The sequence below is a fragment of the Phyllostomus hastatus genome, unplaced genomic scaffold (genome assembly GCF_019186645.2).
Source record: "Phyllostomus hastatus isolate PE091 unplaced genomic scaffold, TTU_PhHast_1.1 phas_scaffold_385, whole genome shotgun sequence".
NCBI classification, from domain to species: domain Eukaryota; kingdom Metazoa; phylum Chordata; class Mammalia; order Chiroptera; family Phyllostomidae; genus Phyllostomus; species Phyllostomus hastatus.
This window is the reverse complement of record NW_025334026.1, coordinates 5,624,524-5,639,580: the sequence shown is the minus strand read 5'-3', so window position 1 is coordinate 5,639,580 and position 15,057 is coordinate 5,624,524. Positions and strand designations below refer to the sequence as shown.

The window sequence follows — 15,057 nt, the reverse complement described above, 5'->3', positions numbered from 1 at the left end:
AAAAAATACAAACACACAGCTCCAGCAAATATGCCTTCAAACAGCCATGCCCCTTGAATATACACACAAACTCAGTACACACACAACTCTACACAAGCCCCCAATATACCCCACAATTACCCAGGGCACTACAAATATCAACACGAACCACCCTCTACCGTATGTCTCAAATACACATATACTGCCACACTACCTACACACACATACCCCCACACTCCCAAATTCTCACACAGAATTAACTCCTCCATCTTGCACAATACAGAATCACACAAACACTTCATCACACTCGCATATACAACATCCACCGGTCTTATAAAATGGGCTCAGATTTGCCCTCTACACACTCAAACAGAAATAGACAGCTCCTGAAAAATCACAAAAAGAAATACCCGAAACCATACAACGTGTCCTGAATACACAATGGTCCTCTACATTCCCCAAACACAAAAGGATCATACCTCCAGGCTGATGAACACAAGCACTTTTCCTAACATTGCCCATGCGCAAATGCAGATAACCCTTTCAAATCGGCCATTAGAGAGATCCCCAATTCACAGGAGGAAAAAATCCAGGGGATGTTCATCTCCCCAAACACCACATTACAAACACCTAATGGCCGGCTCCTGGAGTATGCCTGCGACACATCCTACACCCTCTCACAAACACACACAACATCCCCTTAATCACAAACAACCACCGACAAAACGGACTCACACATCTCAATACATACCAGATTCCCTCCGACCAAGAAATCGACCCACACTTTTGAATGCACCCATCACATTCCCTCCAACCGAAAAACGGACTCACGTATTTGCAGACACATATTGCATGGCCACCAACCAATTAAATATGCACAAACCCCACCTATGCTGGCAATCCCACGATTTGGCAACACACTGCATTACTATCAGATCCAGCAACGTCGCTCACTTCTTTGGCAAGAGTGTAGTTTGAACGAAATTGTTGGTTGAGATTTTCACGCTAAGGAAGGCATCGGTGAAACTGTGAGGAAGTAGGTGAAAGCTTCCCCTGTCTGCACTCGTTTTCAAGGCCTTCAGCTACTTCTTGCTGAACTGGAGGACGATGTCCAAATTTGGAAGAACTTCCCCAGAGCTCTCATACTATTCTGAATGCAGGGGACACAATGAGCCGCGGAGTTCCATACCTCACACGCTTATTATCCCACCAGCCAGTCACTAAACCGACTCTGCAGCTGGTTCCAGTGTGGCCAATCCCCTGGTGTCAACAACACCGGAACTGAGCTGGTGGGGGTAGGAAAAGAGACCTGGGTCACAAACAGCCCACAGCTTGAACAACACCGAGGAGCCCTGACGCCTGAGGGCACAAACCGGACGAGCATCCCTACCTCACTGCTTATATAACTGACTCCGGAGGCCGCCTGGCAGTCCCGACAACGCCCAACCTGGAGGGGCGTTGGGCACCCCAGCATCCAGGCTCGCGCATGCGCACCTCCAGGCCCAACCACCGCAACGAACGCTGGGAGCTGTTGCAGGACGTTGGCACACGCTTCCCGCGTGCCCCAGTGCGCGTGCGCGTAGGTGCAGGCGCGAGGTCCCCTGGAACGTGGGACTCCCTGGGAAGCATCTCCTGGAAATCCTCCTTCCCCTCCTCCTCCTCCTCCTCCTTCCGCTCTTCCTCCTCCTCCTCAGGGAGCTCCCTGAGGAGCGTGTGTAAAATGTGCACTTAGGGCTTTAAAATCGCAAATGTGCAAGTTTAAGCACCGCCCTTGGGGAAGAGTTTTGGAGAGGTCTACCTAAAGCACTTACCCACAGATTGGCGCAAGTGCCTTCATGCCCAGTGGACTGCATTTCTGTGGATTCTGAAAACGGTAGGTCCTCAATCCTACCAAGTCTGGATGTTCCATTTCACAATTCTGGCCAAGAATTGCAGACCTGGGAAACACTCTGAGACATGCTTTCCCATCATTCCATTCCTACAGTTTTTCAAACCCATTTACTGAACTAGAATATTTTTTTTTAGTATATTTACTTGGTATGTGAAAGTTTTTCAATATATGATGGTTCATCGATGCTCCCTTTGCAAGGCTGTTGTTACAACATTGATCAAGATTTGGCAGTCTGGGAACGACTTCACTCACCTGTCCCTCCTTTTTCACATTCTTTTGCAGACTTTCAGTCGGCAATACAAGACATATCTATAGTAGCAGAACCAACCCGGGGACTTGAATTTGTCCTACTTTCCAAAGAAACTGCAATCATCATCACATCCTCTCTGTGGTCATGTGCAGGATGAGACCATTTCTCGCTCCACGGGATAACCCTGAAGATCACTGGCATCTAAGAACACTAAGCTTCTCCAAGTGCACAGACTGAAAACTCCACAAGACACAGGCATGGGACCTTGCCATTCCTCTAATGTTCAAGGTTTCCCCATGATGACAGTTCAAGTCCTGAGAAATATCTTCAAGTCGTTTCTTCTTTCGACCCCCGCGGTAGTTTTTTACAAAATAAAATCTACCATGATTTTGCTTGAATTGCTCTCACCTCCCCTTCTCGACTTTTTCTGAGTCAATCTTTCCTTGTCGGGGTGGGGGGCAGTGGTGGTGGTGGTAGCCAGCAATGTCTTAAGTGCCATAGAGAATCTTTTTCAGGGAATGTTCTCAGTGTGCAACAGTCAGTCCTTCACCCTCCCATCAGTGGGAACTGTGCAGCTACGGCAAGGAGTGAAGCTTGTCTCCCAAGAGATACGGTCGTAATCCTCCAACGTCATCACCCCTCATCTCCCTTGGCCGATTTCCTAACAATCCTCTCCTTTCACAGCACAACACACAAATGCCTGTGCAGATAATTTTGACAGTGATAAACTGACATTTATGCACGGTATGAAACTAAGAATCAAACAAGTTTTTGTAAGGAGTGCTACCATGATTCACACGCAGATGTAGGCTACAGGGTCTTCCCCTGATGGACTGGAGCAAAAGGGATGGTTCCTAAGGCTGGGCTGGCTGCAGTCTCTAGAGCTTGCGGCAGTGGACAGTACTTGCGGCCACAGCACTGTTTCCTAAAGAATGACGTGTACCTGTTGGATCTGCCGAGTCACTCCTGAGTTCAAGCCCTGGGCTCCATGTGCCCATACATAAGTACCTATTATTTTTGGGGGGTTATACATTTGAATTTTATTCAGAGAGTGCAGCCTGTGTTGAAGTAAGTCAAGAGCCAGAGAAGAAGCAGGTTGAGGGACCCCAAGCCAGGTTGATGGATCAAGGACTGAAATAAGGGAACATCAAGTAAAGCCTTTGTGCTGAGAACCTAAAAAAAACCCCAACAACAACAACAAAAAACATGTATAAATAGCCTAAAGAGGCACACACCATTTCTGTTGCTACCTAATACTTGACAGGAACTTCTAGTTCTTGCCTACCTGCCGGAGCCCTCCATGGAATATCTGCCCTCCCCCCACCCCAGCACACTCCAGCCTACCAGGCCTCGGCCCCTCCCCCGCTGCGGAATGTCTGGAGCCCTACATTCTGCTGTTTAAATTCAAACTCTTCCCTCCACTGGATGCTGAGCATCTGTTGGAGCAGGTCACTCTCTAGTTCCTGTACTGGAATTTTCTCATTGCGGAGGCTACTCGGCAGCAGTGGTCAGTGTCTCAGCCTGCGAGGATGACTTCAGAAGGAGGTGAGCCTGTAGGTCCAAGGGGAAATTGTTTTAGAGACAGGGCTGCCCCTCAAAACTTGGGATTAAAATGTGACACTCCCACTGGGGAAACATAGTCCGGACTGAAGGAGAGGAAGGAGAGAGCACTGGACCTCCACAGACCTGTCACCTGGGGAGGCTGGGAGCCAAAGGAAACCTGTGATGGCAATGGACAGGAGGGCTCCTGAGATGGGGATCAGGATGACTCGGGGGGACATGCCTGGGTGTGGAGAAAGGACAGCAGCAGGCACATGCATTCTGTCTAGAGTGGAGACAAGCCAATTCGACATGTGTGTATGGAGTAGTGGGTTAAGTTAGGTGGTGACACAGGGAGGGTCATGGGAAAGCCTATTCGTATGCCCTGTTCTTCAAGCACCTGGAGATTGCCCCACAGTATCTTTCTAAGGGACTTGGACTCAGTATACTAGAACTAATGGGGGCAGTGAGAAGACGTGGTGTTAGCCAGAAAGTTGTCCAGCGGGGCTGGCTGTGGCCAAGTCTACACTGAAATGTCCTCCCTGAGGGTGAGGTTGGAAGGTACTCCAACTGCTGCAGCCCACACTTCTCCATTCCGTCCAGCCCAGAGCTCACTTCTCCTCAGCCCAGGGAGCTGTTGTTTGTTGTCTTGTATTCCACAGGGCCAGGGCAGCCGGGTAACTTGCACCACTATAGGGCTTTCTTACTTGACTTGTCCTGAATTGTTCCCCCCTTTGTGGCAACTCAGTTCTTCAAAGGGTTTGCTCATATTCCACATCACTGCTTCACGGACAGAAAACAGATGTGGAGCCTGGTTGGGTCTCCCATGGAGTGTCTGTGAAGGCGATTCCTTTTTTAAGGGGGGCAAGGGGAGTAGCACAGAAGCAGGACGATCTTCTGTATGTTGAGTAAGAGTCCCAGGACACCTGTCCTGAGTATTCAGGGGCACGTGATGTGTAGCTTCTTTTCCCACAGTAGAGTGCACATGAGGTCCTCGGAACAGGGATGTGTTCCAGGCAGTTTTGCCGCACTGACACCTGGCTCACGAGTCTCCACTTTCTATTGTTGGGAGTTGGCAAGGGTAGGACCACAGACAGTCTGCAGTCCCATGACCAATGGGACATTCTGGAAACCCATGGACAGCCCCAGTGTTCTCCGTCCCCTGGCCCTTTTCTAATTCTCTGCAGCCATTGCAGGTGGTGAAATGACAGAATCTGAGGGACACAATGCCTATGTCCCAGGTCACTGTCCTGGGAATAGAGCTCCTGAGGGTGGCGAACACCCTGAGAATGGGGGTGGGAGTGACAGAACCTGGTCCGTGTTAGGTGTTTGCTGTTGTTGCTTCTGACATACATGTGCATGTTGGGCTGGTGTGTTAAGGGGGTTATATCAGGGTTCCTTCTTGTGGAGAGATGGATACTACTCCAGTGTTTTTGTGTTGTTATGCATGAGCAAGAAAGGAGAGCCATGTATTTTGAGGAAAAGGAGAACAGAGATGCAGATGGGGTCCTAATATTTTGGAGACTGCCTGTTCACAAAGGCACTTTGGGTGCCCAGTACTTAGCTGGGAGAAGGTCACTACCACTAGTGTGTCTGCCTAGGGTCATTTCCCACAGAGCAGATTCCTGCCCAGTGCCATGTCTTGGGAGACAGCCTGTGAGGCTGGCAGGGTCAGGTGCCAGGGAATCCTCAGGGGGGCTCTCCGAGTCAGCGCTGGCTGGGGCTGTTTCTCCTCAGCAGACTGTGGTCGGGGAGCCTTAGCGAACGGGGAGCAAGCACTCCAGTGGAAAAATTCTCGACTGGAGGTCAGAGCATGACAATGCCTTGAGGACATTGGCAGACTCCACTGTCCCCCCCCCCCCCCCCGCCATGCAAATGGTGCTCTTCTGTTGATAATCACAGCTTTGATTCCCCCAGTGACTCAAAAGGAACCAAAGAGGCTCAGTCCTGTTTGCTGACTCTCGCACTCCATTCCCCCCTTCCCTTTGTCTCAACAGCACCTGCAGTGCTGGGAGCAGATGCGAGCATGAACCCTGGTGCCTCCATGACTCCTTTCACCACACTGCCCTTTCCCCAGCTGACTATTGGCCCTGAACAGCGGCCTCCTGGAGAGCAGCTCCCACTGCCCCTGACGACCCCATCATTCCCTCCTGGCTTCCCCCTGGGTTTGCCCAGTGCATCTCTGGCAGCCAGAGATGCTGGTCGTGGCCTCATTGGGACTGGGGCTTGCAACATCGTGGACCGGGTCAGGTCGGAAGTGGGGCAACCACAGCCACCCCATCGTCCTGAGACCATCGTCCCTGACGCAGGCACCCCTCAACGAGAGTGCTCCAGGGGCCCTCTGTGGTGGTGCTGTGTGTCCTGCACCTCCATTCTTGGAAGCCTCGGCAGTGGAGACGATTTTGTCTACCTTGGCTTTGGGGAGTGCCCCGGCCGGCAAAGGAGGCTGGTGTCCCAGCCTTCCTCCGCAAGTTCCACCAACAACTGCACAGCTGGCCTCCATCATCCCCCCCCCCAGTGAACGCTTGGCCTCAGCTACCTGGGGCTTCTGGCAAGGGTGGCCTGGCCACCTCCCAGTCCAAGGCCTTGCCAGATGACTTCGGTAACCCCAAGAGCACGTATGAGGACTTCCAACGTTGGCGTCGCTTCAAGGTGCTGGCCCGTGGGCACCTTCCCCAGAGTCCTGATGCAGAAGCTCTTTCCTGCTTTCTCATGTGAGTGTACTGGGCAGGGGCGCAGGGGACTCCCCTGGAGCTTTCACCTAACAGAAGAATGTGGGATGGACCTCCAGGCTGGCTTATTGTCCGGGGTACTGGAGGGAAGGTCTGAGGGAGGTGTCTTAGCGACAGGGTGCAAGTGGGGGCTCAGCCTCAAGTTCAGGTTCATGAGCTGGTGTGAGTGTGCAGCAGCAACAACAGTAGCTGGAAAGTCTTCTTTTTGCACCCACAGATACCTCCTCCCTCACCTGCTGGAGCTCATGCTGGGTGGGGAGGTGGGAACGTGTGCTCCACACAGCTGGGTGCAGGCTGAGCTGTACACTGTGACTGACCCTGAGGTATTATTACAGCCCAGTGCTCCGGTCCCTGTCCTGCCTGAAGCCCACCATGACGTTGGAGGAGGGAATAGGGCAGGCCATGCAGGAGTGGGATCGCAAAAGCAACTATGACCGGATGACCTATTACGAGATGGCAGAAATGTGAGTCAGGGTTCTGGGTCCTGAAAGCTGTGTGTGTCTGGGGGCCGAGGGTCTGACAGCAGTGTGGGGGTGGGGACGGTGATGCGGGCTGACTGCAGGGCAGGGTCCCACTGTGAGGGTGCTCACCACAGAGGATGTTGTCGGTCAACACAGGGTCCCCACAGTCCAGAGGCCCTTGGCCCCTCTGCAAGCCTCTCCCTCACCTTTGGAGCGTGGGTTCTTCTGGGCTACCTCTGGCAGCTCCACCGTCCCTCTGATCTTGAGCCATCCTTGGGTCGACACGAAGGCTCAGAGCAGGCTGGGATGAATGTGCCCAGCCCAGTGGGCTAAGACTCCAGCCAGAGGGGCCAGCCATGCAGGGCGTGTTTTCTAGCAGCCCACCTCCTGCCTCCTCAGTGGCCTGGGCCATGAGAGCCACAAGACACTTGCTCTCCATCCCTCTATCAGCTGCTGCCTTTGCTGGGCTTAGAGTGGCCTCCTCCTCAGTATGGCCTGTGCCTTCTTCACCCTCCAGGTTCATGGAGCTGGAGGCAGAGGAGGAGATGCAGATTCAGAAGTCCCAGTTGATGAAGGGGGCACAAGGCCTGTGTCCAGCAGCCCCACCGAGACCTGATCCTCGGGGACCCCCAGCCCTTGTGGTGGGTCCACAGCCAGGTACGGCAGAATGTTCCCACTGGAGTCTATGGCCAATGGCAACAGGGGCCCAGGACAGGCCAGGGTCCCCAAGTGTGTCCTTTCCCTTTGAGGGGACTTTGATCTTTCAAGTGGAACAGCCACAAGAGCCAGGGCCTCAGCTGCCCTTGGTCACCATGGGGTCTAGACCTGGTCAACTTTTGCAACCCCTCTCCCACATCCCTGTAAAAGGACCCAACATGAAGTCTGCTAAGATACCGGCTGGATGAGGGCTCCCTTGGAGAATCAGTGGCTCCACAGAAGCTGACACATGACTCTCTTGGACACTTCCACCTGTCCTCTCCCTTCACACAGTCACATGGCTTCAGGTGGTCCTGACCCAGCCACACCCATTTAGATGGTGTGCCCTCACCATCGGATTCTCAGGATGGGGGGAGCTGGAGCCCCTCACACTTCCTCCTCTTCCCTCTCTGCCCCAGTGTGCATTCCCATGGAGGACGTACCCAGGGTCCAGGGCACCTGCAGACCCCAGGGGACCCAGGAGACCGAGACGCCTGACGAGATCCCCCCCTGAGGCCGTGCAAGAGTACATGGACATCATGGATGAGCTGGAGGGGCTGGCCCACTCAGCCACAGGGGACAAAGGTGGAGAACGGGAAGAGGACAGAAAGGAGTGGCAGCAGGGACAGGATGAGACTCACCTGGACCTGGGTCTCCTGAACTACATTGAATACCTGTGTTACCAGGACGACTATGTCACCAAGGTGGGCTGGCTCGGAGCTCCAGGGTCTACAGGATTCCAGGGAGTGGCACTGCAGCACCCAGAACTGGGATGTATGTGTGTGTGTGGTGTGCTATCTGTGTGCATGTGTGGGCTTGCCCTCTTGTGTTTGTATGTGTATGTGTTCTTATGTGAGTGTGTGTAGCTGAGGACCAAGAGGATGTAAAACACCCACCTTGTACAAGAGGGTGGGGGTGGGTCTTTGCTTTTCCACTTTTCCTCCAGGTTCTGCTCACTTACAGGTTACTCACAGCCTCCTCCTTTTGTCCCAGGTGGAGGCCATTCCCAACCAACTTCTGAAACAAGTGGTTTCCATAGAAGCAATGCTGGACTTCCTGCCCGAAGCTGAAAAGATGGCACAGCAGTTAGGACTCCCTCCTGTCCAGGTGAGCCAGGGTAGGGAGGGAACTTAGGAAGATGGGAGGGAACTCTAGGTGAGCCATGGGAGGCAGGGACCCCAGGTGACATAGAGGATGGAGAAAACCCAGGCAAGAGAGGGGATGAGGGGCCCTAGGTGAGTCAGGAAGGAAAGGACACCAGGTAGATAAGCTGTTAGGGGACCCCGGGTGAGCCATGGGAGGGAGCCCCTGGTAAACCAGGGCCTGGAGCAACCCAGAACAGGGGTGCATGTGACTCTGTCCACCCCACCCCTGCCTATAGGCATGGCACATTGAGGGGCCACCTCTGGGCTGTGGGCAGTGCACGATGGCTAGAAAGAGAGGACTATACAAAGAAGAGGGTGATAGGAAGGAGAGGTTGGGGAGCCCAGAAGGGGAGGGAAGGGCACAAAGCTGGGAATATGGCACAGGAGGATAGCAAGAGAGCCACGTGTCTGTTTTGGATTTGAATCACGGTGTCGCCCCCTGCCCTCCTCCCCACAATGCCACTGTCCCCATCACCCACACATCTCCGTCTCTCACACATGTGTGTGGAGACAATCACTGTCCTCCTCTTTTTCCCAGCTGGAGGAGGAGCGAGTCCTGTCCTCAAAGATGGAGGAGGGTGTGCAGGCACCCCCGAGTCACGGTGCACCCCAACTGGACTCAGGTCGTTCAGAGTCTGCGGCCAGCCAGGATGCCCAGAGGTGTGCCCTCGGCCCCCAGCTGGTCATCAGTGACAGAGGCTTCTCATCAGAGACTGACTTCAAGGGCCGTCAAAGGCAAGGTCGCGGAGATGCCCACCTGACCAAGCCCGAAGCCTTTGCTATCTCATCCGGACATCAGGAGTACCCGCCACTGAGGGCTCCACGCCTTTCCCTTGCTCCTCAGGTGTACAAGCGTGCTTACTGTAGGCGGGGGCCTAGGGCTGCCCCCACTCCCAAAGAGACCTCTCTTGTTAGGGAAAGTCTCAGGCCAGTGGGCAAGTCGGGTGAGAATGAAGAGGACCTCCCCAGCCTGGCCTTCCTCATGGCCTCTCCTAAGAACCTGCTGCCCTGTACTCTCTCTCTGAGTCCTGTCTCTGCCTCAGGCCTTGCCTGCCCTGGAGGTCGGGGGCGCCAGCCAGATGCCCAGGCTCAGGCCCAGGCCCAAAAGAGAAAGAGTGACCAGTCTGTCACAGGGAGTTGGAGGAAGCGGCACTGCAGCTACTATGGAGCAGCGGCATGTCCCTCCTACTGCCAGCCTCAGACAAGATGGGGGTGCCCAGACCAGATATGACCTGGCTATTCCCCAGACGAGCCAAGGGCTCATTTGTCACCCAAGGGCTGACCCTGGCTGTTCTACTGACATGAGAGGGAGGGTGGGAGGCAAGGAGGGAGGGCTGGAACATTAGGGTGAGGGTGGGCCCGGGCCAAGCTGGGGTGGGGGTGTTCTACTGACATGGGGGGGGTGGAAGGCAAGGAGGGAGGGCTGGAACGTGAGGGTGGGGGGGGTGGGCTTGGGCAAAGCTGGGGGGGGGGGGGGGGTGGGGAGAGCAGCACCTTTGGGGCATTGTGGATCAATTAGGAATAAAGATGGTTTTGTTTGGAAATGCTCTGGGGGCTGCTTTCTGCATACTTGGGTCTGTGCTGCTTCTCAGTGAGGGTTACCAAGAGGAAAAGGGGATGAGGAGGTCATGGGTGTTATGGATTCTCAGGTGACACTTCAGTCCCTGCTTCTGGTTTGCTGGGGATACCTTCCAACTGCTCCTGGGAGCACACAGATCCCTGATCCCCAGGGAGCCTTCCATCACCCCTACTCCCAAGGCTAGCCTAGGTGTCGGGCTTCCTGGGGGCCTCTCGTCATGTTCTGTACCCCGAACCTTGTAGGGATAGGCAGCTGCTTTGGAGACTTTAAGCCCTCTGGGCCATAAACCAGTTTTCTGGGATGGACTGGAGTCAGCCTGGTCTTTAGGGAGCTTCACTCTGCTTCCCAGAAGCAGTCAGGCCAGGAGGCCACACAATCCTCAACTCTCCCAGAGTATCCTGTGTGAGTGGTCTGACTGGAGAGGAAAAGACTTGGCTTCAGGGGACAGCCTGTCTGCCTGTGTGTCTGTTTGCAGGAGAAGCGTGCTCCAGTCTCAGTGGGATGATTGAGTGTGTAGGGTGGAGTAGGCGGTGAGACTGGAATGAGGGGGTGACAAGAGAGTAATGAGTTGCCTGTGGGAGGTGTGTACATGAGGAAATAACAGTGAATGGGGAGGATACCGAGTCCCTTGCAGGATTTTGGTGTGGGAATATCTTGTCCAACTGAGGGAGGAGGACGCATCTGCTGTGGCTAGTGCACTAGGCTCAGTGCCCATGGGTCTTCGAGGACATCCCACAACTATTGTTTCTTCCCTCCCAACCATGGGCGTACTGTTGGGTGAAGAGAAGTTGACAAAGAATTACATTTGCATGGAAAACTGTTCCTACTAACACACAGTGACCCAGTTTCATTCGCAGAGCGCAACCAGCAGGGGCAGTAGGAGATGATGTACGGCCCCAGAGTTGGTGGAAGCTGGAGATCCAAGCTGACAGAGGGATCCTCAGTAGTCCTGCAGTGGGCACTAGTACACACCCCACAGTCAAAGCAGGGACCCAAACCGCAGATGTAAGAGTAATATGAGCAAGCAGTGAGGGACAAGAGCAGAGCCAAGGAGGCCCCTGTCTCCAGAACTGCCTTGCCCCAGCTCTGCTCCTACATGGACACACCCTTGCTCTCACCCCCTTCCCTCTTGCTCAATGCCTCTTCTTTAGGTTTAAAGTTCTGATTCCTTCCCTGGGCCCAGGTTGTGTCAGGAAGGCTGTGCCTCCCCGAACACGGTTCCAATTCCACCCAGCATGGAAAGCCGTGGCCCAGGGTGGTTGTCTGGCAGCAGGGGTGCGATGAGGCTGAAGCTGTCAAGTTCCACAGTGGGTGGTCTGGCCCCCCACAAAGAGCGTAGGCAAGAATGGACTCATGTCAGCATGGCAGGGCCCTCACTTACCTCCCACGGAATCACAGTTCATCCCTTGGGCCCTCCTGTGCTGCCTTCCCACCTCTCGTGCAGCCAGTGAGCAGCCTGCACATCTCCCAGGCCTCCTGGGCACTCTGTGAAGAAACTTCTCATCTTGGGCCATGCATTGCCCAGCTGCTGCCCCCTCCCTGTCCACACAGAGTAATGGGTTCAGAGGTCATGCCAGACTCGGTGTATGTTGTAGGGCCGGTCCAGAAGCTGACACCTTTTCTGGGAGAGCGTCCTCCCCATGTGCCCACTCCATGTGCCCCTGCCTGTGGTGGCAGGTGCTGGATGCAAATGTGGTGGGTGTTGGACAGAGCCTGGACCCCTCTGTTCCCGGGGGCAGATTAGTCCTGTGATCTCTCTGCTTTGCAGGGTGTTTGTGGTGGAACAGGGTAACACATCCCCCTCTCAGGGTTGTAGGAACACCGAGTGAGTCGTGTTGGAAGGGAACTTACTTGCTCCACCCCTGTGTGTGCTGGGCCCTCAGTCACTATCATCAGGTTCACACCTGGCCCTTGGGTTTCTCTGCATCCGTTCTCACTTGCTTGGCAGTTTCTGCTTTCGAGTCTTGGTTTGGATGAACAGTTCCCAGGAGGAGGCAGAATCTGAGCTCCCCCCACCTCTCAGCCCTGTGAACCCTGAAATCACTCTGGGACAATTTCGCAGGAGGGACGACTGGAGGTCCACCACTGCTTCAATAGTGGGTGAGTCCAACTCCACCAGCCACGTGGAATCTTGTAGAGATGTGCACATTAGTCTTTGGAAAATACTAGGGTAGGTACAGTGGGAAGTAAAGAGAAGAAGCGTTTCATATCTTTGTTGTAGCCAACCTTCCATTTTACAGAACAACAAACTTGACACGACCCTTTGTGAGGACAGTGCATACATAAGGTAGGAATCACGGAGGAGTTACTAGGGACTGAAGTAGAATCTGTGGAAACCACAATGCCCTCCCAGCCAACCTTCACAGAAATCATGATGCTCATACAGAGAACATGCTCCCTGTGTGCTCAGTGCTCTCTGGTTCTCCACCTCCTCGGAGCTCACCTGGTGTCCACAGAGAGCCTGGGAGTGAGCCATGCTTCACCATTTTTCTGTGAGGAAAGTGGGCTCAGGAAGGTCAGGCAGCTGAGTGCCACAGGAACTGGGACTGCCTGGGCGGCACCATTGGGGTTTTTGCTCCAGAGACTTCCTCCTCCTCCACTAGGAGTAAATCCCCTGGAGAAATCCATGGCATCTTAGGAGAAATCCCAGTGACACAGGAGCAAGCCCTGTCAACAGCCCCTTGGTTCTGAAGTGGTGTCTCATTGTGGGTTGAGGTTGAGTTTCCCTGATATCAAGCAACTTTTCATATGCCTATGAGCCATATACATATCTTCTTAGGAGCAATGTATAGTCATCCTTTGTTCATATTTAGTTGGTTTATTTGTCTTTTAGTCTTTTTTTTTAAGAGATTTTTTTTATGGATTCTTTTTTAAAGACTTTATTATTTATTTGTTTGTTTGTTTGTTTATTTATTTATTTTGAGAGGGAAGGGAGGGAGAGAGAGAGAGAGAGAGAGAGAGAGAGAGAGAGAGAGAGAGAGAAACATCAATGCGCGGTTGCTGGGGGCTGTGGCCTGCAACCCAGGCATGTGCCCTGACTGGGAATCGAACCTGCCGTACTTTGGTTCGCAGCCTGCGCTCAATCCACTGAGCTACGCCAGCCAGGGCATTGTCTTTTATTCTTGAGCTCTAAGGGTTCTGTATACACTCCAGGTCAAAAAGGGTCTTACCAGAGATATGATTTCCACAAATTCTCCCATTTTGTGGGTTGTACTTTATTTTCTTGACAGTGTCTTTTGAAGGGGAAAAAAGTGTTTACTTTTGATGAAGCCGAACCTCCTTATTTTTCCCCTTGTTGCCCTTGTTTTTGGTGTCATATCTAAAAATCTGTTGACAATCTTATGTCATGAAAACATATTCCTGTGATTCTTCCCTTCTTAAACCATCTTTACCATTTTTTAAGTGTACAGTTCGGCAGTGTCAAGTATATTTGCAGTGCTGTGCACCAGATGTTTAGAAAGTTTTCATCCTTCAACACTGTTACTCTATGCACATGAGACGCTTATTCTCACACTGTCTCCTCCAGACCTGGACCACAACCTTTCCACTTCCTTGTTCGGTGACTTTGACTACTTTAGATACTTCACATGAGTGGAATCATGTAGTATTTGTCAAGTTGTGACTAGCTTATTCCACTTAACCTACTGTCCTAGATGCAGGGGGTGTCCGACCTTTTGGTGTCTCTGGGCCACACAGGAAGAAGAAGAGTTTTCTTGTGCCACACATTAAATACACAAACACTAACAAAAACTGATGAGCAAAAAGAAAAGAAAAGGTTTTAAGTAAATTTGTGATTTTGTGTGGGGCTGCATTCATAACCTTCCTGGGCTGCATGTGGCCCGTGGCCCGTGGGTTGGACAGCCCTGTGAAGTTCATTATGGTGGTAGCACATGACACAGCTTCCTGCTTTTTAAGGCTCATTGTAGGTACAGATCACATTTTCTTAATCTAGTCGTCTTACCCTAGCTGGTGTGGCTCAGTGGATGAGGGCAAGCCTATGAACCAAAGGGTCACTGGTTCGATTCCCAGTCAGGTACCTGTTGGTGTTTTGGGCCAGGTCCCCAGTAGAGGAACATGAGAGGTAACCATACATTGATGTTTCTCCCACTCTCTTCCTCCTTCCTTTCCCCTCTCTCTAAAAAATAAATAAAATCTTTTAAAAAAATCTAGCCATCCATTGATGGATATTTGGGTTTCTCCTGGCTGTTGTGAAAAATGCTGCAAAGAATGTGGGTATGCAAATACTTCTTTGAGATCCTGCTTTGAATTCTTTTGGATAGTGGGCTGAGGGATCACATGGTAGTTATAGTTTTAATTTTTTGAGAAAATCCCAACTTGGAGCATGTCCTTCCTATAAAGTTGTTTACATTTTTATTATATCTATAGACAATCAAATTATATAATGTGATACTTTGTGGGGTCATATATACCATTGTATTGTATGTATCACATTGCCTTAGACTTCTTTCAACATTCTGACTTCAGAATAATAAAAATTATATATTCGTGTCATTTAATTTTTGAGCTGTTTATAATTTTGCATTATGTGGATATGTTAAAAGTAATTTACAATGTCTCGTAGAACTTAAAAAATTGTAATTGACTGTAGATGCAAAGTTTTTCATTCGAGGCCTTTGAAAAATTATCCATTTGCTAGACTTTAGGTAGTTGCTGTTGAAAGGTTAAAAATGCAGGTTAAAAATTTTTCTGCCCTACCTGTGATCTCCTTTGCTACATTAACTGATAACACACATTCTTGATCAACTCTGGAGCATAATATTATGT

At 52.0% G+C, this 15,057-nt stretch overlaps 1 protein-coding gene across 1 annotated transcript; it reads left to right on the top strand.

Annotated features, from left to right (window-relative positions):
* The first annotated feature begins 3,649 nt into the window (after positions 1-3,649).
* Positions 3,650-9,924, top strand: LOC123806284 (NUT family member 2G-like). The gene is given in 9 exon segments (XM_045819330.1): positions 3,650-3,665; positions 5,657-5,958; positions 5,960-6,169; positions 6,171-6,373; positions 6,727-6,855; positions 7,370-7,547; positions 7,968-8,252; positions 8,542-8,655; positions 9,232-9,924. Coding segments are annotated over 9 exon segments (2,130 nt in total).
* The last annotated feature ends 5,133 nt before the right edge of the window (positions 9,925-15,057 follow it).